The sequence below is a fragment of the Physeter macrocephalus genome, chromosome 8 (assembly GCF_002837175.3).
Source record: "Physeter macrocephalus isolate SW-GA chromosome 8, ASM283717v5, whole genome shotgun sequence".
NCBI classification, from domain to species: domain Eukaryota; kingdom Metazoa; phylum Chordata; class Mammalia; order Artiodactyla; family Physeteridae; genus Physeter; species Physeter macrocephalus.
In genome coordinates this window covers 144,961,550-144,987,335 of record NC_041221.1, presented here as the reverse complement: position 1 = coordinate 144,987,335, position 25,786 = coordinate 144,961,550, and the positions used below count along the sequence as shown (strand labels likewise).

Genomic DNA, 25,786 nt, shown 5'->3' with positions numbered 1-25,786 from the left:
GAGGACATTCGAGAGAGGCTCTCAGCAGGTATGGGGGGGGGCGGGCGGGGGTGGTGCTGATTAGTCCTTACAAAGCCGTGTGCTCCAGTTAGGAGCTGCACGCCCATTTCTCTCACTTAGCTGGTATAAGGTGTTAGCCTCAATGTACTGATGGGGAAAATGTGGCTCAAAATTCAGTGTTAGGACAGTAGTAAAACATAAGCCAGATTTGGGTTTTCTGATTTCAACACAGTATGGAATAGGAGTCATGCAACATAAGAACTCAAAGGGTCTTCGAGCAACCTAGTTCTCTTCCTGCTTTCACCGATGGAAAAATTAAGTCCCCAAAGGGTTAACTGACTCACTCAGGACCCCAAAGCAAAAGGAAAGAACTGGGTTTCTTTATGCTTTAAGACTTTCTGGGCTTCCCTGGTGGCGCAGTGGTTGAGAGTCCGCCTGCCAATGCAGGGGACACGCGTTCGTGCCCCTGTCCAGGGGGATCCCACATGCCGCGGAGCGGCTGGGCCCATGAGCCATGGCCGCTGAGCCTGCGGCGAAGATCCCACATGCCGCGGAGCGGCTGGGCCCATGAGCCATGGCCGCTGAGCCTGCGCGTCCGGAGCCTGTGCTCCACAACCGGAGAGGCCACAACAGTGAGAGGCCCGCGTACCGCCAAAAAAAAAAAAAAAAAAAAGACTTTCTGTAAGGACAGATACTTTTGTCTGATGGGGAAAATGAATGACTGAATCACCCTCCAAATGTAAATAGATGGTATTGTAAAGCTCACTGGTGACCTGAATATGTTTCTTAGTTAGAAACCCTCCCCCCTTGCACTTGAATAATTTATACACAGTAGTATTTTATTAGCATAACAATTTATTAGCAGACAAATGACACCTGTAGATCACAACACATATAGGATCTTATATAATAAACATCACAAATAGATCCCAGATGAAAAGGATCTGCTATTAACCAATTGCCCCTCTCCTGCAATAGGCTGTAATCCATCAATAACTCATCCTCATCCCATAGAGGGTTAAGCAAGATTTATGTGGAATAGCATCAAGGCACTTGCTTTAATTTAAAAAGATATACATGGTATGAAACATATCCCCAAAAGTCATTAGCCTTGAATAAATTGGAAAAAAAAAAGGCAGTATACTTTTTTAGTGAATAAACAAGACTGAGATTTTAAGTTCATTCACCTCCCACCCTGATATTGTCTTGATTTGTATACAAAATTGCAGAGGAGACCAAAAACGGTAGCGTTTTATACAGACTGGTTTGTTCACACTAATTTTTGAGAAATCATGGCAGCATCAGAACTCAAACAGTAACTTCCCAACTGATTTGAATTGAAAAGGCAAGAGCAGTTTCATTCCAAGTAACTTATTATTTTAGGGATGGGAAATGGGATGTGGGAAAAGAACCTCCCTAAAATAAGTTTCTTAAAACTGCAGTTAAAAATCCTTTCTGCCTAAGGCTGCTTGTCTGTTTGCCAAGTAAAAACCTTCAGTTAGAAATTCTGTCATTGGTATTTTTAATAAGATTATAATTATTTGGCCAATTTCGGAGCCATAATTCAAATCCAAGAAAGGTTATACAATGTTCCAGAGTAGATTTACAAACATGGTGCCTCCAATAAAAGCATTTAGTGTCCTTCGTTATTCCAGTTTTCATAATTCAATATCTCCTTTCTCTTTTATATCACTAGGAGAAAAATAAAATACCTGCCAAAAAATCCACTATTTGCTATAACTGTATTTAACATGTTTACTTTAAAATTTCAAGTGCAAAACCCTTTTTTAAAAAATAGTCCTTGTCAGGATAAAAATAACCTTATAAAAATAAATTTCCCCCACTCCTACATGTAAATTCTCCATTTCTAAAGTTACTAACATTCAAAAAAAAAAAAACCTAAAATTGTATACTTACAGTATTTTACTTTAATAATAGGCTATGATAACAAACTAGCTGGTATATTATTTTGGCCTATTGCATTATAATTTTCATTCTTGTTATTAGCACTCAAATGAATGATTCCCATCATGATTATCTAAAATCCTTACACCAAAAAAAAAAAAAAAAAGCCAAACTAGTTCAGAGCCTAAAAACCTTCTAGATCCAATTCCTTCCTTTTTGCTGTTCTTATGGCCCAGTTTCAAATAAGGCATCACTAGAACAGATAAAACAGTAGAAGAAAAAAAAAGAGAAACATTAAAGAACAGAAAAATTAAGCAAGTCTAAATCCTATCGATAGGATTCTTACCTTGTCACTGTGCAATCATTCCTTGAATAGACCAGGGGCATCCTTGTTTGCCTCAGCTGCCTGCCTCCTGCTCAGACCTCAGTCCAGGCTCAGCTTAGCCCCTCCATAAAGCACCTCCAAGTGTCGCCATGTGTTACTAAAAGAGTTAGCATATAGCCCACCTACTGGATTTAGTACTGTAGTCCCAGCACCTGGCCCAGGGCCCTAGACTCCTGCATAGGTCCTCAGGAAGTATTTGAGGTATTGTCTACATTGATGTTATGGCTCATCTATAGCAATACATAGAGGAAAACAATTCATTAGAACATTAATAAGGATCACAAAGCTTGAATTTATCATTATAACTTCTAGGCTCAATTTAAGTTCCCAAGAAATTCACTGTAACACTTTTCTTACTTTTATATTAAGATCCGGGCTAACACCCAGACTGTGTGATCTTAAATGACAAATTACTAAGAGAATACCCATGCAGAGAATTACTGTTCTCGTTAAACTGTGGTCATTAGCATTAGAATAGCCTAATGAACTCATCTGACACCCTGACACAGTTCAAAGATCACCATTTACCATGCTGTAAATTTACCAACAAATTTTGGCTTCAGTCTACTAACGTTTAAAAGCTAAGTCAGGGCTTCCGTGGTGGTGCAGTGGTTGACAGTCCGCCTGCTAATGCAGGGGACACGGGTTCGTGCCCCGGTCCCGTGGAGCGGCTAGGTCCGTGAGCCATGGCCGCTGAGCCTGCGCGTCCGGAGCCTGTGCTCCGCAACGGGAGAGGCCACAATGGTGAGAGGCCGCCTGTGTACCGCAAAAAAAAAGCTAAGTCAGACTATCCAAATTGTGTTTTCCTTTGATCCTTCTTTAAAAAAAAAAAAAAGTCAGCTAGGCATCTGTCAATTTTACTACCATCAGAGGCTACAGTCACTCAGTCTAGTGCTCTGGAGTAGGTCAACCCGGGCTTTGGCCCCAACCTTGGCTACCAGGTCTTTCAGCTTTGGTGAATCTGTGCCCTCCCCTTCTGGAAGCAGAATCCAGTTCTGAGCTTGCTTTCAAACTAAGGTGTGGCTCTTAATCATGGTCTTCCTACTGTTGTGCGTGGCTAACCAGGGATTGGATCCTATTCAACTGAGTCCCTCTCTTTTATCCCATGTTTGGTCAGAGATAGTCTTTTCAATGGTCTATTCCCTTCATCTCTCTCTTGAATGTTACCCTTAGTCTCTCGGTGCATTGGCCCACTCCACCCCTCTGGTTGTTTTAACCATCAAGAGTGTATACATATTTCAATTAAACAACCATTTTAAGATATTCAGAATTTTGTACATTTATCAATAAGCAATGCAAATATGCTTCATTTAGACTCCAAAGTTTAGAGTAAGCATGATATCTTCGTATCAGTAAAGTGTGTAAAATATCACCTAATGAATTAAAGTCCAAACCCTTGAGTAAAAAAGCAAATGAAAAATATTAGTTTTATTGGTGAATTAGATTTTGGTTTCAGGTTTGATTCCTTTAAATACCAGCAATCAAAAAATCTTAACATGTAAGTATAGGCAGACTTCAAACCAAGCAGAGAAGGTAAGATTTAAATTCTAGTGATACCTTAAATATTTTTACAAATGGCTTTCAAAAGCAGAATCTCTTGTTTGTTTGGGTAGGTGGGAGAAGAACAAACCAGAACACAATTCAAGAATCTGCTAACTGCATAAAGTTCCAAAATTGCTTATATCCACCTTATGGACAGAAATGGCAGGCAAAAGACAAACCCTGTTACTCTGTTCTTTTAAGAGATTTTCCAAATTCTATGGGTTTTTGTTTTTTTGTGTTTTTTTTGCTGTGGTAGGGTTTGCTAAATTATAGAGTCGTCTTGAACATGTACTCATTACTCTGTCACATGGCATTAGATATCTACAATGATCTAGATTCAAATCTGGCTTGGGGAGGTACAAGAGGGGCTGAAAACAAATGACAACCAAGACGCTCTGATTTTACTATTACTATTCATAAGACTGGAGAGAAACAGCAAATACTGGCTACAAACAATAAGCAAAAGACACGAATACAAACAGCAGTTAACATTTCTGAAATTCTAGACTTAAGTTCTAAAAGGATGTTAAAACTCAGGACACTATTACATTTAATCATGATGTCAATCACCTCAAAGACAGAAATCTAGCTCCTAAGAAACTTCTTTGTTTTAATAACAGAAAGGCATTTTTCATGTAAACTGATGGGCAGAGCTCTACCAAAAGAAAAGCAACACTTGCAGTTTATGGAGCCAACAAGAAAGATGGTTCAAAGTCTTCCACTCCAACAGATGCCCTAAACATAGGCTTTGCTTCTTATAAATATTTAAACTGTTTAGAATGTAGGAGTGGGTTAAAAATTATTTTTCACTTTTGCAATTTTTATCTTGTTTAAAATGGTGTGCTAAATGTTTCAATTTCACATCAACTAGTCTCCTAGTCCTAACTTTGGAAAACCTGTTTTTTTTTTCCTCACCCTTAAAAGTACAGATACAGAACTATAAGCTTTCAATGTCAGACACACTTGCTTTTCAAAAGGAAGTATTTCTGGGCCAAAACCTGTGACCAGCTATCATAAATAATATACCCACAGAACTTAGGTTGTATAAATGTGATGCTTCTAAATTCTCTTACATAATAGTTTGAGGTGGCCTAAAGAGTTAAATGCTGTCACTGTCATCAATATTTATTGTACATCAATAGGGTGCATGGCAGTAAGCATTAGCTTTGTTTCACTAAAACATCTACAATTATTGATGTTGTTTTGGAAGCACTCTTATCACTTCTATGCATTCTTTTCCATTGGTTATAATAAATTTTTCTTGCAGAGTAAAGATGAACAGCAGCTTCTCAAATATGAGAAAGACTGTCGATTCCCAGCTGACCCTTGCTAAAATACAATGGGAAAGAAAAAAAAAATTCACTGCTAAATGAACAAAGTCTTAAGGGAAGCTGTCAATCATTCCTTTTTGTAATTTGTCCTGAACAGTTTGCCTCAAGCTCATTTAAAAGGCTACATAAAATTGCTGAGTTAGCATTTTGCCTTTTATCTGGCAAACTTGTCACTCACTGGTAATCAGACATAGTTCAGGACAGATTCCACGGGAAACACACTAAATGAAAGTTAAAACAGAGCTTAATGGTAGAGAAATACTCAGAAACAGGGACAGATAGGGATCACAGAAGAGACGCAGAGGATTCTCATTATGTTGGCTGATTATGAAGAGCTCTTTTCTTACCTACTTACCCTAAACAAAAAGGCTGACTAAAAACATCAGATGTATCACCAAGAGCATTCTGTATAATATGGGGCTGGCTGGTAGGATTTCACAAACCTGCTCAGCCATCAGACTCCTGATAAGACTGTGCCCGAGAGGAATGGTGCTTTCTTATTAAAAGCCAGAGATCCGACTGCCATCTGGGGGGCAAAGACAGGGAATAGAGAATTACAAGTGAGAACAAGCTTGTCTAGTTACTACCCCGCGTACCCCAGAAGCCTCTTGACCTGCTGTTAGGAGAGCACACACAACATTCTCTCCCTACTTCCTTTCTACTCCCTCTCCAAAGAGCCATGCCAAACAGGCTCCAGCACTTCTCATGTAAATGCCAACTTTACCCCTTTACCTCCTGGAGGAGGAACAGTCCAGATGCAAATCTCCTAAAACAGGATGGTAATTAAGTTTTGGGGCTACTTTACAGTTCAATTCGATAGATATTTATTTAATTCCAAGAATATCTCATATTTGCAAGAAAGCTTAAAAGCACAATATTTTCTTCTTTTTGATTCTGCCTAACTAAAAGCTCTGCTGCATCTGTGTATCTACAAAGGCCATCAGTTTCAAAGGAAGAATTCTGTCGAGCCAAAAGGTTAAAATTTCTAGTGTGCAACAATTTCCAGTTCCACAGTATAAAATGTTAAAAAACCTGAATTTTTTTTTTTTTTTTTTTTTTTGTGGTATCCGGGCCTCTCACTGTTGTGGCCTCTCCCGTTGCGGAGCACAGGCTCTGGACTCACAGGCTCAGCAGCCATGGCTCACGGGCCCAGCCGCCCTGTGGCATGTGGGATCTTCCCGGACCGGGGCACGAACCCGTGACCCCTGCATCGGCAGGTGGATTCTCAACCACTGCGCCACCAGGGAAGCCCAAAAAACTTGAAATTTTAACCTCTGGGGCTAGACAGTATTCTTCCTTCTATTTACTTTCTCAATCAGTCACTGGAAAAACCCAGACCATTGGGAACATATATATCTTTTTGATTTTGAGAGTCTTCTGCAAAAGTCATTGCTTCATATACACTATAAAAGAGAAGGTTTTCTTCTTCCTTTTTGCAATACTCTCCCCGGGCCAGGGAATCCCTCACAGAGGGATTGCATTGAGCCAGCAGAACCTGGATGCCAACGGCTTCATAATCTCTGCGAACTTCTTTCAGTGTATGGATCCCTGCTGTATCTAAAAATTGTATTGCACTACAGTCAACCACTATGGTATGGAACTCTAAGGGATCATGGGAAAGTTGCACTGAAACTTCATCCCGGATTCCACTGAGAGTTGCTGTTTCCTTTTTGATCTTTTTCTTTGCTGCCTTCTTCTGAGCTGCCTTTACTAAGACTGGGTTGAGAGTTTTTTTGTATAAGGAAGATTTAAAATATTCTTTGTTTATGTAGTAGAGAGGGGCTACAAAGCGGAAAATCTTGATGCCTGACTTAGCCTGAAGGTTCTTGTAGGCAGACATGGATTCAAAGATTTCAGACTCTTCCACCACACCAAGCAATGAAGTCTTTGGCTTCTGAGTGCGGAGGATGACACAAAACATAGAAAAACAAACCCCAACAAGCAGGCCTATTTCAGTACTTATCAGTGCAGAGGACAGCATAGTAACAAACCAGATAACTGTATCCATTCTGCTAATCCTCCACATCTCAGGCAGATCCTTAAATTTAAGTAGGGCTCCCCGGAGATTTACAATAGTGATCACACCAAGGACACTTTTCTGAAGGGAATAGAATAAAGGAGCTATTACCAAGAGGACCAACAAAAGAACCAGAGCTGTCACCACACCAGAAAGCTGACTTTGACAGCCTGTGGATTCTTTAACCAATGTCTTTGCAAGAGCTGCACTAGTAGCAAAGCAGTGGAAGAAGGAAGGAATGATATTGCAAAAGCCGATGGCATACATTTCCTGATTAGCTTTGACTGTGTAGCCATGTTTCTTGGCAAACATCTCAGAAAGTGATACAGTAATAGCAAACCCAATGATAGAAATAGCTATTGCATCTACAGCCACATTAGGAATTAAGTTCCAGTCCGGTGCTTTGGGTGGCATAAACCCAGTGGGAATATGTCCAGCAATACTGGTATTGTATTTCTCATTTAGTTTTCCAAAATGAGATGCTAATGTGGCTGCCACAACAACAAAGAGTTCAGTAGGAATAGGTGCCTTAAGTTTGGACCTGAAGCGCTCATTGAGTTCTTTGGTTGGCAAAAGAACCAAAAGGCACAAAAGGCTGGTGATGAGATCACAGATATTGGTCTTATGGATGTTTCTGAAGATATGTATCCAAGTAGTGATGAGTGATCCCACGCCACTACTCCGAGGAAGGCTGAGTCCAAGGAGATACTTGGCCTGAGATGTAAGAACTGTGAAGGAGGCACCAGTGACAAATCCACTCAGCAAGGCATCTGAGAGGTAGACTGAAACAAAGCCCACTTGAAAGAAGCCCATCGCTACCTGGAAGGAAGGATATACAAGTGTTAAATATAAATGGAAAAGAGCTTCTAAATCCTGTATTCCCCTGGTATTTCTTTGTGTGGAGACATACCATCAGAGCACCACAGAATGTCAGAGCTAGAAAAAAAACACAATCATTTATCAATCCTCTCATTTTACCAAGAGAGGGCTCATTTTACTGACACTCAGAGGGCTAAGCAACTTGCCCAAGGTCACAGTGTTACTGACTAGCCCAGACAAGAGCTTAGGATTCCCACCTTCTTGTACAATGTTTCTTAAACTTGAATAAGGTTCAGATCGCTTTGAAAAAGAAAAAATTTCTCAAGGATCCATGAGAAATCATAAAAACACAAGTTGGAAAAATTCTAATTTAAAAAACATGTATTTTTCTTTAAATTACATATCATTACTGTAAAAGTAAAGTTTTAACTGATAAAACAAAAAACTAGATTCACATCAAAATAGGATCACACTTTAAAAATTATTATAGAATTCTTTAACTTCAAACTGAGAAACTAGTTTCATCAATGCATATGTGCTTATGCCATACTGCCTCCCATGTTAATTCTATATCCTCAAAGATATAACATTTTCTTTCTTTCTTTTTCCTCTTCCCAATAATTCCTCAGAGTTCTATTGTACCCTTCCTCATTCTTGGTGAGGCATACTAACAAAAAAGCAAAAATGAACTCTGAGGAGCACAACTCTTCTGCACACCAGCCCCTTCTCCCTCTCCTTCTATCCAAGCACCTAATAAAGTGAGCTCTCTTCCCCCTCCTATATTGGTTCCACGTGTCTGTAACAGAGAAGAGGTTTAACGTTGGCACTGACTCCTGAATGCCAAAAGGCAGAGGCATGATGAAAATGGCAGATTAGTGGATTCTATGGGAGACCCAAAAGAATTTCATTTCTAATCCTTCTCCTGGCTGATAGCATGAAATAGTGGTCCTCAACTTCTTCCCTTCCTAGCAGTCCAAGAAAACTACTATCTTTAGTGAGAGTCACTCATTAGAGCATCAATTCTAAAACAAGGGGGGAAGTCATCTGTAGTTTGAAAAACTCTTGCACTCTTCCTCTCCCAACCCCCACTCTGTTGCCCTCTTCCCTGTTAGTGCTGACTCCGCCAATAACCAACCACAAATAACTTCAAGCAAATCTGATAGTTCTCGACATACAAAATTAAGAAGTTGTACTAGGTGGTCTGAGGTCCCTTTCTGGTCTGAATTTTTACAATCAAATAATTAAATTCTGGCTGACTGAAATTCATTGGTTAAGAGGCTGCCTAGGGTTGAGAAAATAGAAGCAGCCTTATCTTACCTGTGGAGTCAAACCAGGGTTTAAATTTTGGCTCTACCTCTTCCATATCCTGAGCATTCAATAAATGATAGCTTTAATTACTACGATTGCTAAGTTCCCTTACAGATCTGATATTTCATGCATAGTGATTTCTTTTGCCAGAAACAACCACTTATTCCACTGTTTCTTACCTGATAAACTCCAGCCATAAAGGTTACAGTGCTGCCAACTATAATTGCATAGCAACTTTTGTCACATATCTTGCCTGATGTCTGGCTTAATAATGTGCTCTCATTTGAAACCACTCCTAAAGAAGGAGCAACATGGGCAGTGTCATAGCCAGCTTTGTATAGTTCTCGGTCAACTACTTCACCAATCATAAGGCACAGTACTCCAAAAATGCCCACAGAAATGTGACGGGAGGTACCCAATAGGAAATAAATGAAGCTGGCAAAAAAAGATGTGTACAGACCATAGACAGGTTCTTGGCCAGCCAGGAGAGAATAAGCAATGGATTGGGGCACCAATAAGATGCCCACAATCAAGCCAGACATCACATCTCCTAAAATGTTTTTCTTCAGATTATATTTTGGGAGCCACTGCAAAACAGGAAGGAAGCCAAAAATGATATTTCTGGCTTTGGTTGAACTGCACTGGCAACTCTTCTCTAGTTTTTTGATGACAAATTGCTTGAAGTTAGTATCTGGTTTCTCTTGAGGCTCCAAATGGATCCTAGGATAAGGTCTGCATTGATCATTGGTCTCAAATTGCTGAAAGTCATTACATGATTCCTCTTCATGCTCCAGATGGATCCTAGATGGAGGACTGTATTGGTCATCTTGCTCTTTATTTTTCAAAGACATTTCTGGAGATAGATGTTTCAACCTCCTACCCCAGAGAAAATACGAGGGTTAACTGATTAAGTAATTCTCAGTACTCACATATTTTAACAGTTCTACTTGTCATTCATGAGAGTTAAGAGAAGTTCACTTAGGGGTAGTATCTTATATTCACTTTCCTTAGTTGAGCCTCATTTGTCTTGATCCAGGAAAAAAGAATCAGACCAAGTTAAAGCAAATAATTCACTGAGTACAGAACTTCCCAAAAGTATAAACTATCAAGGATTCTACTCCATCTCTGCCTGGCTCCCCCTGAAATTTTTTTCTCCAGAAACGGTATTGGGGTAGCCTGTCTCCTCCTTTCTATATGCTACTAACAGTCTTATTTTCAGATTTTTCACTCCCACGAATACTGCAAAAGAGGATCTGGTCTCAAACCTTGACACCTACCTTACCTGCAAAAGTCCCTGAAACAAGGAAGATGGTTTTTTTGTTTTTGTTTTTGTTTTTTCAGGGGGTGGGTCCCTTTTAAGATAACCTACTAGTTGTTGAAAATAAACAGAAAGAAAATGTGAGTGACAGAGTAAAGATATGTTTTGAGGAAAAAAAAAATAAACTAGCACAGAATGCATTTGTGTCTCTGAACAACATGCTCTGGTTTGGCAGGAAAGAAAAGAGAGAAGCTGATAAGAGACTGTTGAAGGAAACAAACATCAACAGCATGCAGTAGGCTGATGGGTCAAGTGTCTGATCTCTGAAAGGTTTTGTTCTATTCTACTTTGTTCTAGTATAGAGTCATGTCTGCCCTGTGGGCAGGATCTATATTCATGCAAAGAAAGATTTGCTTTACTATCCTAAGTATACACTCTAAAACATAAGCTGAATGGAGGAATAATGTTGCCCAACACTTCAACTAGGAGGAGATCCAGGTGATCCTGCATCTCCGGGTCCTAAACTATAAAACTACTGCCATAACACCTACCGATAAGAACTACAGGAAAACAAAGAAGGTAAAAATAAGCAAAAAGAGAGGAGGGACAACAAAAAATAAGTCTTGTAATAAGAGTAAAAGAGAAGGAAAAAGAAACAGACCTTCAGAGGAACAGAGTGTAAACTGCCAAATACTTCACAAATCAGTGGCTTTGCACTGGCTGTTTGCTTTGCTTAGAATGGCCATCCAACTCTCTATCAAGACTCCAATCATTTTTAAAACCCAGTTAAAATGCAATCTCTTCTTCAAAGCACTGACCCCAGCCCAAATGAATCTGTGTCCCATAGCACTTTACACCTCCGTCACAGTACTAACCATACTTTTGTATTAGTTAAGGAAGAGTCTCTCCAGGTCCTGGAGGAAAGGACATCTTGTTCGTCATTGTAATCATCAACAATGTACGGTAACTCTGAGATAGCAGGCTTACAAAATGTTTGAATGAAGGAATTAATAAATGAATAAACAAATTTATGACTGTGGCCAATAAGAGATAAAATATATTAGACAAAGGACTTGGGTAGTTTCCTGCCTCAGAATTGACAGAAAGATAGGCCTTTGTGAGGTTCTCTAAGCCTAATATTGCCAAGATGCCATAATCCAGGACCCATGACCCATTCAAGAACACAATATTTGTAAAAGTAACCCACATTAATTTTGTTTAGGATAAAAGGCCTATAGCTGGTCATCCCACTGAACAAGAGTAAAACAGTAGTTACATTGATGGTCTTGTTAAATAGACAAGGAAGAAAAGAACAGATTTAGATGACCACTTACCCTGGGCAAGTCAATCAGATTGGTGAATACACACAGCAGCTCTTCATTCCTCAATGCAACTGGTCTATAACTCTCTTCTCACTTCCTACTTTCAGGCCAAGCTAGTTTGAGTGCATTCCTTATGTCCTTCTATTTTGGAATAGTTCTTAGTGAGTTCTGGGCCAAAAGCCTTTTCCAAACCTAAAAGAGGCATAAGAAAAAACTAACAAAATTCAAATCTTGCCCTATATGGCAGCTAGCTGGAAAGGAAAAAAATAAAAATTAATACTAGAAAGTGCAACAGGGTGATGGAAACTGTAAGAAAGAACTGAAATGTAATACTAAAAGTGAAAAACGTGGTTAACAGAGATAAAGAATGCCTCTGACAGGACCATCAAACCATTCTCTCAAAGAGAGAATCGATGAAATTCAAGATAGGTCAATAGAAATTACCCAAACTAAAACAGAAAGAGAAAAACAGAATTTTTTTAAAAATGAAAAATAATAATTTAAGAGAACATCCAAGAGCTGTGGGATGTATTAAACAATCTAACTTATGCATAATTAGAATCCCAAAAAGAGAAGACAGAGAATGGGTGGAAGGAATATTTGAAGACATAATAGCCAAGAATTTTCCAAAATTAATGACAGATACCAAACTATAGATCCAAGAATCTCTGAGAATACCAAGAAGGACAAATACAAAACCAAACCAAACAACACAGCACCACACACCTACACATATCATATTCAAACTGCTGACAACAAAAGACAAAGATAAAATTCTAAAGACAGCCAAAGGAAAAAAAAACAAAAACACACTACATACACAGGAACAAAGATATGAATTACAGCAGACTTCTTATTGGAAACCATACAAGCCAGAAGATGGAGTGATACCTTTATCACAGAAATATAACTGTCAACCCAGAATTCTATCCCCAGAGAAAATATTTTTTGAAGGATGAAGAAGAAATAAAAACTTTCTCAGACCAACACTAAAAGAATTTATTGCCAGCAGACCAGCACTACTACACACACATACACACACACACACACACACACACACACACACACACACTCACACACCAGGCAAAAACTCAGGTCTACACAGTACCCAACAAATAAAGTCTAAGAAATGGAACAAATGAAAACAATATTTATTTTTAACTAAAAAAATCTTTAATTGCTCTAAAAAAAAATAACTGTCTAAAGCAAAAATAGAAATGCATTTTTACAGCACATGCAAAATAAAATGCACAAAACAAGAGCACAAAGAATGGTAGGGGGAATTAAGAATTGTAAGGTCTTATACTATATATGAAGTAATATAATACTATTTGAAGGTAGGCTCTGATTAAAGATGTACATTGTAAACTCAAGGGTAACCAATAAATTTTTTTAAGATATAAATAATAAGCTAATTGTGGAGACAAAATAGAATCATAAAAAATTCTCAATTAACCCAAAAGAAGAAGGAGACCCAAAACAGATAGAACACATTGAAAACAGCTAGCAAGATGGTAGAATTTAATCCAAACATATAAAGAAAAATCACAATGGGGCTTTCCTGGTGGCACAGTGGTTGAGAATCTGCCTGCTAATGCAGGGGACACGGGTTCGAGCCCTGGTCTCGGAGGATCCCACATGCCGCGGAGCAACTGGGCCCGTGAGCCACAACTACTGAGCCTGCGCGTCTGGAGCCTGTGCTTCGCAACAAGAGAGGCCGCGATAGTGAGAGGCCCGCGCACCGCGATGAAGAGTGGCCCCCGCTTGCCACAACTGGAGAAAGCCCTCGCACAGAAACGAAGCCCCAACACAGCAAAAATAAATAAATAAAACTCCTACCCCCAACATCTTAAAAAAAAAAAAAATCACATTAAATGTGAATAGTCGGGGCTTCGCTGGTGGCGCAGCGGTTGGGAATCTGCCTGCCAATGCAGGGAACACAGGTTCGATCCCTGGTCCGGGAAGATCCCACATGCCACGGAGCAACTAAGCCCGTGCGCCACAACTACCGAGTCTGCGCTCTAGAGCCACGAGCCACAACTACTGAAGCCCGCGTGCTGCAACTACTGAAGCCTGTGCGCCTAGAGCCCATGCTCCGCAACAAGAGAAGCCACCGCAATGAGAAGCCCGGGCACTGCAACGAAGAGTAGCCTCCACTCACTGCAAATAGAGAAAGCCCGCGCGCAGCAACAAAAACCCAACGCAGCCAAAAATAAAATAAATAAAATAAATAAATATTTTAAAAATGTGAATAGTCTAAACATGCCAATTAAACAAATTGCCAGATAAGATTTAAAAAATAAGACCCAACTATATGCTGTCTATAAAAAACCCACTTTAAATATAAAGATATAGATAGATCATAATAAAGTGAAATGTCTTGACCAATTTAGTAATTCATTTAGCTTGTGTAAGTGACTGAGCCAGATAATAAAAACCACATTTTAAGACTCCAAGAATAGCTCTTTTTTTGAGCATGTTACTATTCCTATATTAGCTTTCTCTAACTTCAGGTACTTCTAAACACTTTGAAATTCAGTTATCCTACACATCCCAGTTTCGCCTACCTGCTACCCAAAATGACCTGGCACTGACATCTACAAACTTGTGCCCAACTCTCCTTTCTCTATACTAATGGCCATAGTCCTTTTCCATCTCCAGCTCTCAAAAACTTAGGTATTCACTCACAAACAGTCCTAGAAGTGGAAATGATTTAACCATCAGTTAAATGAATCCAAAAACCATCTATAGTCTTTTACTGATCCTAGTCACCCCCTAAAATTCTCCTCAAAACTACTTTTTTTCCCTTTTTCAAGCCTATTTTAAAACCCCAAACAATATAAAACTACATTAAAAATTATCTTAAACTAAACTGTAGGTATGACCTCCATAAAAATTAAGCTCCTTGAGAGCAAGCTCCATTCTGTTTCATCTTTGTATCCCCTGAAGTGTCCAAGTATATGCTTTAGAAAATAGGAATGAAAATATTTGATAAACAAATAACTGAAATACAGAAAAAGTAGGATGCAAAGCAATATTTATTTTCAGGTGGAAATATCTACTCTGGAACAATTTTTCAAGTATCCCTTTTTGCACAAAAATCCTCTCATTCCCCCAAGCCTGTTACTGCTTTCAATTACAGTATTCACCAACTGCTTCATGAAAAATGAAGTTACAGTGTTTATCCTTGAAATATAGTCTATAGCCAGACTCCCATTTTCAGAAAGTTGCAATACATACTATATATTCCATGAAATTCAGTAAAATAGGATTCTCCTGTACCATCTAGGGTAGTTTCTCCCTTTATCAACATTGATAATTGAGAGTGAAGAGAAAGGTTCAAGAAGAAAACACTTGAACCTTCCACATTACCTTGCAGGAACTGGAGGAAAAAACCAACAAAACATTTGAAAAATACATTTACATATTCATATATTAAAGTATAATGGCAGTTCAGGCAACACAAAAAGGAAAAACATTTCTGTACTTTCTTCTTTAATTAGGCACATGCAGTGTGACTACTTAGAAAGCTGTCTTATCCTGGTGACTAAACAGCAGCACTGGCACTGTTTCCTGTGTGAATTACTGAGAGTCTAAGAGAACTGAACTAAAAGAGAGGGATATCCCTCCTATGTAAGCCTGACAGCGGTCAGCCAACTTCTTTTTGAAATTTTGCAGATATAAGAGAAACAATGTCTACTTTTGGTAAGTAATTACAGCATATAATTTTAACCAATAGTGCATATCAAACAGTTCTGCAATTTGTGAAACTGAAATGCCTTTTTGGAAGGCAACAGTGTTCAGAGACTGGTAAAGTCTGCCTCTGAAACATAACGGTTCCATACTCATGCTCTGCTCTGTGTATGTATGTCACAACTCACTGCTAAATAAAACTGAAGCTGCCAACTACTAGGAACAGAGCATCTAAGGAGGGAAGAAATTTGCAAGAGATAGAACAGTTTAGAAAGGGTTCTAGGGAACAACATATCTCACCTGGGATCTGAAGTCTGGGTCGGAGATGAAAGAATGAGGGAAGGACTTGGAAAACGGATGAGGGAAAAGGAAACACAAATAGCAATAGTTCTGGGGTTGGAGGGAAAGAATGAGAAATAGTATGATACATTTAGAGCACCAGATGCATATGGGAGATCAATGGGAGAGAAAGTGGCAAAGGTACCTAGGGGAGATTCTGGAAGGCTTTTATGCCAGGTTAAGAAAGGTAGACTTTCACCTGCAGACAGTACGTAGGCGCTGAAGGTTTTCGAGAAAATCACTTACTGTATCACTCATTTGACAATAATTATCTTATTACATCTCCTGGTCTGTTATGTTATTCAATTCTTTTTCAAGCAAGCAAGTAATATTTTCCTTTTTTGCCCTTTATGAATAAAAATTAGTTTAAGATTTTTTTTATTTTTATAAATTTATTTATTTTTATTTATTTATTTTTGACTGCATTGGGTCTTCATTGCTGCGCGCGGGCTTTCTCTAGTTGCGGCGAGTGGGGGCTCCTCTTCGTTGAGGTGTGCGGGCTTCTCTCATTGCAGTGACTTCTCTTGCTGTGGAGCACAGGCTCTAGGTGCACACGCTTCAGTAGTTGTTGCTCGTGGGCTCTAAAGCACAGGCTCAGTAGTTGTGGTGCACGGGCTTAGTTGCTCTGCGGCATGTGGGATCTTCCCGGACCAGGGCTCGAACCCGTGTCCCCTGCATTGGCAGGCAGATTCTTAACCACTGCACCACCAGGGAAGTCCCTAAGATTATTTTAGAAAAAAAAACCTAAACCATAAACAGGTAAAACCAAGACAGAGTCTCCATTTACACTGTCCCATTTGATCCTCCAACTCACTGTTGTCAGACAAGTTCAGGGAAGATAACAGCATTGTAAGGCCCGGGAAGCTAAGGATGAGCAAAGGCTTCTGTATCCATCTCCATCCCACTTACAGGTGCCTGCAACCAGGACGGCTGGAGCCCAGGCCACTGTTCCTTTGCCCTAGACTAGGAAGTTAATACTGTGAGAGGACTGCCCCCCGCCAGAGATGAAAATTCAGACCCATCTTTGTTCTGTGAAGTGCCAACAAGCCTTCCAAGGATGGATTGGTTAACTTTCTATGTGAGCTCCTAGAGACTGGGTACTGGCCTGCTTATTACTGTAAGCTAACCACTGTGCTAGACACAATGCATCAGAACCTAGACTACAAATCTAGGAGTCAATATTTCTTTTCCTTATCCTCCCCGACACCCACATAGAGTCCATCAGTAAGTCCTGTCTTCTCTACCATGAGTAATATATCCATCCTCTCCCCACTGCCCAAAGTATCTGGAATCCAATCACTTCTCACTACCCTTCACCATCAGATCTCACGTGGGCTACTCCAATACCTTATAATGTCTGAACCCTGCCCACCTCTCCACCCTCATTTCCTACTGGCCTTCTTGTTGTTCCTGGAACATGGCAAGTTGATTCCCTTCTTAGGGTCTTTGCACTTGCTCAAGTTCTCTGCCTGGAACAATCACACCCTCAGATCTCTGCAGGCCTTTTCTCATCCTTCATGCCTCAGCTTATATATCCTCTCCATACAATGGCCTTCCTTGACCATCCCAAATAAAATAATACTGCCACTCCATCATTCCCTAAACCGTCATCTGGCTTTATTTTCTTCACAGCACTTTCATAGAGACTTTTGAAATTATATTATGTATTTAAACTTTTTAAAAACTATTATTTATAGTCTTTCTCATATCTACTGTATCCCCAGTACCAAGAACAATGCTTAGCACATAGTAGGAGATCAGTAAATTCTTACGAAAATGAATAAGAAACCCAGTTTCTACCCACAATCAGTGGGTTAAGACAGATTTATAAACAGATAAACTATAACATTCTAAGTGCCATAACAGAGGTTTGGCATACTCTGAGAGAGCAGAGAATAGGCTGTAGGCCAACGTGTGGAAGTTACAAAGTAAGAAAAGAAATGAAACTCAGGCAAGTGAAGGGTCCCAGGAAAACCCAAGACCCAGGAAGAAGTCACCTAGATTGCCAGATTCCTGGGGTGAAATTGCATGCGGTAAGACTGGAGTGAGGGACTTCCCTGGTGGCGCAGTAGTTAAGAATCCACCTGCCAACGCAGGGGACATGGGTTCGATCCCTGGTCTGGGAAGATCCCACTTGCTGTGGAGCAACTAAGCCTGTGCGCCACAACTACTGAGCCTGCACCCTAGAGCCCGTGTGCCGCAACTACTGAGCCCACATGCCACAACTACTGAAGCCTGCGTGCCTAGAGCCCGTGCTCCGCAGCAAGAGGAGCCACCACAATGAGAAGCCCGCTCACCGCAACAAAGAGTAGCCCCCGCTCGCCGCAACTAAAGAGAGCCTGCACGCAGCAATGAAGACCCAACACAGCCAAATATAAAATTAAAAAAAAAAAAAAAAAAAGACTGAGTGAAAGATCAGTTTCTTATGTAATCCCTTGTCAGCCTGGACTTCACCCTGTAAACTATGGCTGACAAAGGCATAAATTCCAAGACAGGGCAGGAATGGAGGTTTGACATTTCAGTGGTGCAATTAGACACGAGATGGTGCTTAAAGGAGATGGACACGTCTAACATGAATTCTGAGGTGGACCACACAAAAGAATAGTGCACGGGAATATGGAGGAGGAAATGGAAAGATAAGAGGCAACAAAAAGTTTGACTTATATTTCATAGGTTTGAGATTTCTATTAGATATCCAAATGAGAATGTCCAGTAAGCAATTAGAAATGGGGGTGTCAAGCATCGGAGAGAAGCCAAAATTGAAAAAAATAAATGGTGAGGGGAAGAGTATATAGGTCATCAGCACATAAATAGTATCTCATTTTTCTCTGAATTCCCATTGTTGAGATGCTCAATAAATGTCAGCTGAATATATGCTTTATCTTCCCAACTAGATTAAAAATTATTCAAGGAGATATTTTATACTTTTTGTGAACTCTCACAACACCCTGCATAGAACTGGGCACCCAGGAGGCACTTAATAAGTCTTCTGTTGATGGATAGAGTGGTTTTTATTTTTAAAAGTTATTTTAACAAAAAAATTTTTTTTTCAAAAAGAATTAACTGACTTTTGAAAGATAATTAATACATTGCACTGGGAATGTAAAATGGCACAAACACTGTAGAAAACAGTTCAGTAGTTCCTCAAACAGTTAAACACAATTACTATATGACCCAGCAATTACACTCTTAGGTGTATCTCCAAAAGAAGTGAAAACAGGGATCAAACAAATACTTGTACACAAACGTTCATAACAGTATTATTCACAATAGTCAAAAGGTGGAAACAACCCAAGTATCCATCAAGAGATGAATGGAAAAAAAAAATTATGGTCTAAGCCACACAATGAAATATTATTTAGCCATTTGAAAGAAATGAAGTTCAGGGATTTCCCTGGTGGTCCAGTGGTTAAGACTCTGTGCTCCCAATGCAGGGGGCCCGGGTTCAATCCCTGGTCAAGGAACTAGATCCCACATGCCGCAACTAAAAAAGATCCTGCATGCCACAACTAAAGACCCAACGCAGCCAAATAAATAAATAAATATTTTAAAATAAATAAATAAAAGAAATGAAGTTCTGATACTCTTCATCTACAACACAGGTGAGTGAAAGAAGCCAGACACAACAGGACAAATATTATATAATTCCACTTATAATAAATATCTAGAATAGGCAAATTTATACAGACAGAAAATAGATTAGAGGTTACCAGGGACTGGGAGGAATGGAGAGTTATTGCTTAATGGTTACAGAGTTGCTGTTTCAAGTTTTGGGAATAGATAGTAGTGATGGTTACACAACATTGAGAATGTACTTAATGCTACTGAACTGTACCTTTAAAATGGTTAAAATGGCCAATGTTATGTTATATATATTTTAACATACACAAAGCCAGGAGAGAAAGCATAGTATTGCAAGGTTCTTACACTATACATGAAATGGTATAATATCACTTGAAGGCAAACTGTGATAGTTAAAGATGCATACTATATTGGGACTTCCCTGGTGGCGCAGTGGTTAAGAATCCGCCTGCCAATGCAGGGGACACGGGTTCGAGCCCTGGTCGGGGAAGATCCCACATGCCGCGGAGCAACTAAGCCCATGTGCCACAACTATGGGGCCTGTGAGCTACAACTACTGAGTCTGCATGCCACAACTACTGAAGCCCACGTGCCTAGAGCCTGTGCTCCGCAACAGAGAAGCCACCACAATGAGAAGCCCGCGCACCGCAACGAAGAGTAGCCCCTGCTCGCTGCAACTAGAGAAAGCCTGCACGCAGCAATGAATACCCAACGCAGCCACAAATAAATAAATAAATAAATAAATAATTTTTTAAAAGATGCATACTATAAATTCTAATGCAATCCCATTAATAACGAAGAGTTATGGCTAATAAACAATGGAGATAAATGGAATTACAGAAAATACTAAATAATCCAAAAGAAGACAGAGAAGGGGATATAAACAGCTACTATATAAAATAACCTCGATCTAAGGTTTGCGGAAAACTTGGGAAGTTTTTTTAGTTGCACTGGGTCTTTGTTGCTGCGCACAGGCTTTCTCTAGTTGCAGCGAGCGGGGGCTGCTTTCCGTTGTGGTGCACAGGCTTCTCATTGCGGTGGTTTCTCTTGCTGCGGAGCACGGGCTCTAGGCGCGCGGGTTTCAGTAGTTGTGACGGGCGGACTCAGTAGATGTGGTGCGTGGGCTTAGCTGCTCTGCAGTATGTGGGTTCTTCCCGGACCAGGGCTTGAACCTGTGTCCCCAGCATTGGCAGGTGGATTCTTAACCACTACGCCACCAGGGAAGTCCCAAGAAGTCTTAGCATTAGCCTAATATTAATGTGAATAAGTCATCTACCAAAAAAATCTCTTCTCCTAAGTGGAAAATTCCAGTTAAACTAGGCTGGAATAGGTGTGGACTATATAGTTCAGAAATAATTTTCCAGTACTCACACAGCTTATAAGCAGTAGAACCATGACGAGAATCAAGACCTGTCTGATTCAAACCTACTCTCTGTCTCTGGACTGCTTATTTTGAAGCTTTTCAAATATTCAGAAAAGTTTAAAGAATGATACATGGAACACCTTATTCACAATTCACCCATTTAACAATATACCAATTGTTAATGTTTTGCTACATCTGCACTACTTCTGCACTGTTCACACACTCAGGTTGGTTTGTTTGGGGTTTTTTTTTTCCCTCAACTATTTGAAAGTTGCAGACATACTTCAGCTTTAAACACTGAATTGAACCAATGTTTTTAACCACCATCCCATGTTGCATCTTCTGCAAAAGAAGCATTCGTTAACAACATGGCATTAAACCATTTGGATACACTCTTCAAAAATCTGCAATGGCTCTCCACCTCCTACTGAATATAGTCAAATAATTTTAGTATAGTCTTCTCTCTGTGAATGAGCCTGCAACTGCCTTTCTCTTGCTTCTTTTCATGCACCAGTGTTCCAATCACCAGTCCATGAAAATACTAATAAGCATCCTTTGCCCTTTGGGGCCCTTGCTCATGTCGTTCCTTCAGTCGGGGATGTCTTTCCCTTCTATCTCCATCTATCTTGGTCCTTTTTCAAATCTTTTAAGTCCCACCTCAAATGACATAGGAGAAGAGGGCTGAAACTTCTTAGGCTATGCTTCCCCAACATATGACATATAGCTATTTAGCACTCAAGTTTACATGTGTCTCAAACGGGAGTATCACTTTAGGGCAGACACCAAGTCATCCTCGTGTCTACATAACCCAGAACCTAACACAATGCCTCCCACTTGCTATGTATGGTTACAGATCTATGTTTATTGAAATGAACAAACAGGTGAAGTTTCAAGTTAATATAATGAAGCCAAAAAAAAATTCCTTGTTTTCCAGTTATCACAAATGATTAACAATGCCCATTTATTTCTGTGATGCAAAAAGAAGAACTACCACAAGGCTTATATCAGTAGTATAAGCACTATGATATATTTTTTCTTGTATAAAGCCCAATATAAGACAAAATAATAAAATACCCAAGAGGAAAATAGCTTAATGTAAAACCATGGTAAAATAATTAAATAGTTCTTGCATAGTAATTCACTGCTTTCAAAAAGATTTCATCTAAATAAAAAAACCAAAAAAAGAAAGAAAAAAAATTTTAATAAAATTTTTAAAAAGATTTCATCTACATCTCCCACTTGCCTCCTCAGTAAATCTGAGAATCAGAGTATGAATTCCTATTCTCCAGTATGAAAAACATCAAAGTTTAGTCACTTGCTCAACTGGTAGGACCAGATTCTCAGTCCTTATCTTCCAATTTCCAAGCTTAGATCTCTTCTAAAATACCACATAACCCCCAAATTTATTTCCTTGCTAAGAGGTCTTAGGAGCTAGTTCAAAGCAATAATTTTATGGCCAAGTGCTCATCTCATTTCTGAGCCTATTATTAATTTTAATAATTAATACAGTTCACAGTTGTATCCCCAGTACCTTGAAACATGTAGAACACCTAATAAGTGCTTAACAAATATTTGTTGAGTGAATGGACAAATAATAGTTTAAGAGCTATGTGGTAAAGGGCTTCCCTGGCGGCGCAGTGGTTAAGAATCCGCCTGCCAATGCAGGGGACATGGGTTTGAGCTCTGGTCAGGAAAGATGCCACATGCCTCAGAGCAGCTAAGCCCGTGTGCTACAACTACTGAACCTGCGCTCTAGAGCCCGCGAGCCACAACTACTGAAGCCTGTGCACCTAGAGCCCGTGCTCCACAACGAAGAGAAGCCACCACAGTGAAAAGCCGGCGCACCACAATGAAGAGTAGCCCCTGCTCACCGCAACTAGAGAACGCCCGCGCGCAGCAACGAAGACCCAACGCAGCCAAAAAAAAAAAAAAAAAAAGAAAAGAAAAAATAAATTTTAAAAATATATATTAAAAAAATCTTTTTAAAAAAAAGAGCTATGTGGTGAAGAAAAAGCAGTTACTCCTCCCCCTCCACCCCCATACACCATAACCAAGTTTGTGTCAAGAAATTAGTCTGGGGCTTCCCTGGTGGCGCAGTGGTTAAGAATCTGCCTGCCAATGCAAGGGACACGGGTTCAAGCCCTGGCCTGGGAAGATCCCACATGCCGCAGAGCAACTAAGCCTGTGTGCCACAACTACTGAGCCTGTGCTCTACAGCCCGCAAGCCACAACTACTGAGCCCACATGCCACAACTACTGAAGCCTGCGCACCTAGAGCCCATGCTCCGCAACAAGAGAAGCCACCGCAATGAGAAGTCTGTGCACCACAACAAAGAGTAGCCCCCGCTTGCCGCAACTAGAGAAAGCCTGCACACAGCACCAAAGACCCAACACAGCCCAAAATAAATAAATTTATTTTTAAAACAAACAAACAAAAAAAACCATACTAAAGGGCTTCCCTGGTGGCACAGTGGTTGAGAGTCCGCCTGCCGATGCAGGGGACACGGGTTCGTGCCCCGGTCCGGGAAGATCCCACATGCCGCGGAGCGGCTAGGCCCGTGAGCCATGGCCGCTGAGCCTGCGCGTCCAGAGCCTGTGCTCCGCAACGGGAGAGGCCACAACAGTGAGAGGCCCGCATACCACACACACACACACCAAAAAAAAAAAAAAGAAATTAGTCTGGCAATCATCTACCTGGGGGTTTATACTCATTAAAAGTAATATCAATGCACAAAATGACCCCTAGTGAATCTAATCTAGTCTCCAAATCCCTGAATAGGTCATCTCTAGATCTTCCTCCAGGAGGCAGCAAATTATAGTACAATACTATGATATCAAACATGAAGATCTGTTAAAATGCAGATTCTCAGACAAATCCAGGAATGAGATCCAAGACTGCTCCCTGCGTGATTCTGAGTCAGTGGGCTGAGGGCCTATTTGGAGAATCACTAGGTATGTTCTGGAGTCAGACAGATCTCTATTCAGATCCCGGCTACACTGTTCAACAGCTGTATGACAATGACTGAAAAATTTCATTTTACTCAGCATTAATTTCTCACCTGTAAAATGGGGATAACATTACTCAACTTGCAGTGTTGTTTTAAAACTAACCCAAGTAAAGTACCTAGCACAGCGCCTGGCACATAGCATTTGCTCAGTAAATGACAGCTACTAGTCTCCATCCCTTGAGATTACTGAAGAAAAAAAAAGGGGTGGGGGCTTCCCTGGTGGCGCAGTGGTTGAGAATCCGCCTGGCGATGCAGGGGACACGGGTTCGTGACGCGGGCCGGGAAGACCCCACACGCGGCGGAGCGGCTGGGCCCGTGAGCCATGGCCGCTGAGCCTGCGCGTCCGGAGCCTGTGCTCCGCAACGGGAGAGGCCACAACAGCGAGAGGCCCGCGTACCACAAAAAAAAAAAAAAAAAAAAAAGGGGCTTATTTCTTGCCAACAGCTTTGGCTCTCCATTTCTTGACTCAACTTTCAAAGACAAGAACTTCTGCTTAACCCAGTACTGGATATCACATTAGTTCCAGATTTCACATAAAAAGCCTTAGGGACAAGGAGGAAAAAGGTACTAGAATGAGTGCCATAAAGGAGTTTAAGTCCTGAATGCGTCTAACTCACCGTGGTCCCCAATCTGTGCAAGGAAGGGCCCAGCCTAATAGTCTCTGAGTTTGGTAAAGCTGGGTACAAGTCCTAGTTCTGCAAATGACTTGCTGTGTAATTTTCGGCAAGACTCTGTCCCTCTGTGTCCTTTCAGTGTCTCCATCTATCCAGTGAAAGAATTTCAACTTAAGTCTATGAGTCTCGAAAAACTACAGGTCCTGATTTGTACTTAACCAGGTGTGTGGTTTTAAAAACCAAGGTAATCAAGTCCTCTCTCCTGCCCAAGCCTCAGTTCCCCCATCTGTCTAAGGTGGTGGTGGCGGCTCTTATCTCCTTGGTCCTGCTCTTATCTCCTTGGTCCTGCTCCCAGATATCTGGGTTCGAGAAGGCGCTACGAGGACCCTGGCGGAAGAGCCGCACCGTTACCAGAGGGGTGTGGGGCACCCGGCGCGAAGTGTGGGGTGGTGGGTGGGCAGCCCTCTGCCGTCGGAGTTGGGTCGGGATCACCCGGGTTGGGGGAGTGGGGCTTTGACGCTGGCCCTGCCTCCGCCCCTGCCGACAGAGGAAATAACTCCTACGCACACCCACCTCGCACGGCCCAGCCACAACCGCCCGCGGCTACCGTTGGTGTGCGCTTCCTCCCACCACACCTGGGTCACAGGCGAGGACGACCCCAAGAGGGGCCCGCTGACCACGGGAAGGCCGGCACCGCTGTCTCCCCCGCGTCTCGAGTGCCTCCCCTCTCCTCACCTCTCGAGTCCGGGCCGCCCCGTGCGACCAGGATCCAAGGCGCGTCCTCTGCCGCGGTGGGGCTGAGGGGATAGGGTGGCGCGCGGGCAGAGGCAGCCCACTCCCGGGCCTGCCTCCCTTTAACCCGCCAGCCCCCTTGCCCGCCCATCGCCCGGCCCCTGGAGGAGGCGGGGCCCAGGGGAGCTGCGAGAAGGAACCGACGCGGAGGTGCCGAAGGCAACTCTAACAGCGAAAGTTCAGCATGCACAGTCACGTGGCACCGCGGAAGAACGACGCGGCTGTTAGCCAATGACGCGGTCAGGACAGGCAAGGGTGCTGCCCCCTGGCCGCTTTCCTCCTTGCAATTGGCTGCCCTGTACAGAAGGAGCCACGCGTCCCTGATTCTTAGGGAGATTCCTACTGTGCTTCGCACTGCGATGAATCATCTTCGAAGTGGGCAGATTGCTGGTTCTCCGCCTTAACCCCGAGGATATTGCGAGGAATCAGTATCAAGGGAAACGCGAAAATGCTCTAACGAGAGCTGTAAACTGCTCTTTGTTTGCGAGGGGTATCGTCTTCATCTTCG

General features: G+C 41.3%; 1 protein-coding gene across 6 annotated transcripts; it reads right to left on the bottom strand.

The window, feature by feature from the left end:
- Nucleotides 1-859: 859 nt before the first annotated feature.
- SLC26A2 (solute carrier family 26 member 2) lies at nucleotides 860-25,440 on the bottom strand. Of its 6 annotated transcripts, none has more exons than XM_024121189.3 (5): nucleotides 25,222-25,440; nucleotides 24,490-24,634; nucleotides 11,900-12,079; nucleotides 9,487-10,183; nucleotides 860-7,999 (listed from the first exon to the last, which is right to left on the bottom strand). In XM_024121189.3, exons 4-5 carry the CDS (start codon nucleotides 10,156-10,158, stop codon nucleotides 6,479-6,481), a joined length of 2,193 nt encoding a protein of 730 aa, XP_023976957.1. In that variant the 5' UTR covers nucleotides 10,159-10,183; nucleotides 11,900-12,079; nucleotides 24,490-24,634; nucleotides 25,222-25,440; the 3' UTR covers nucleotides 860-6,478. The 6 variants fall into 6 exon arrangements, with proteins under 6 accessions (XP_023976957.1, XP_023976962.1, XP_023976949.1 ...); XM_024121194.3 differs by lacking the exon at nucleotides 25,222-25,440 and adding an exon at nucleotides 25,060-25,211; XM_024121181.3 differs by lacking the exon at nucleotides 24,490-24,634.
- Nucleotides 25,441-25,786: the final 346 nt, after the last annotated feature.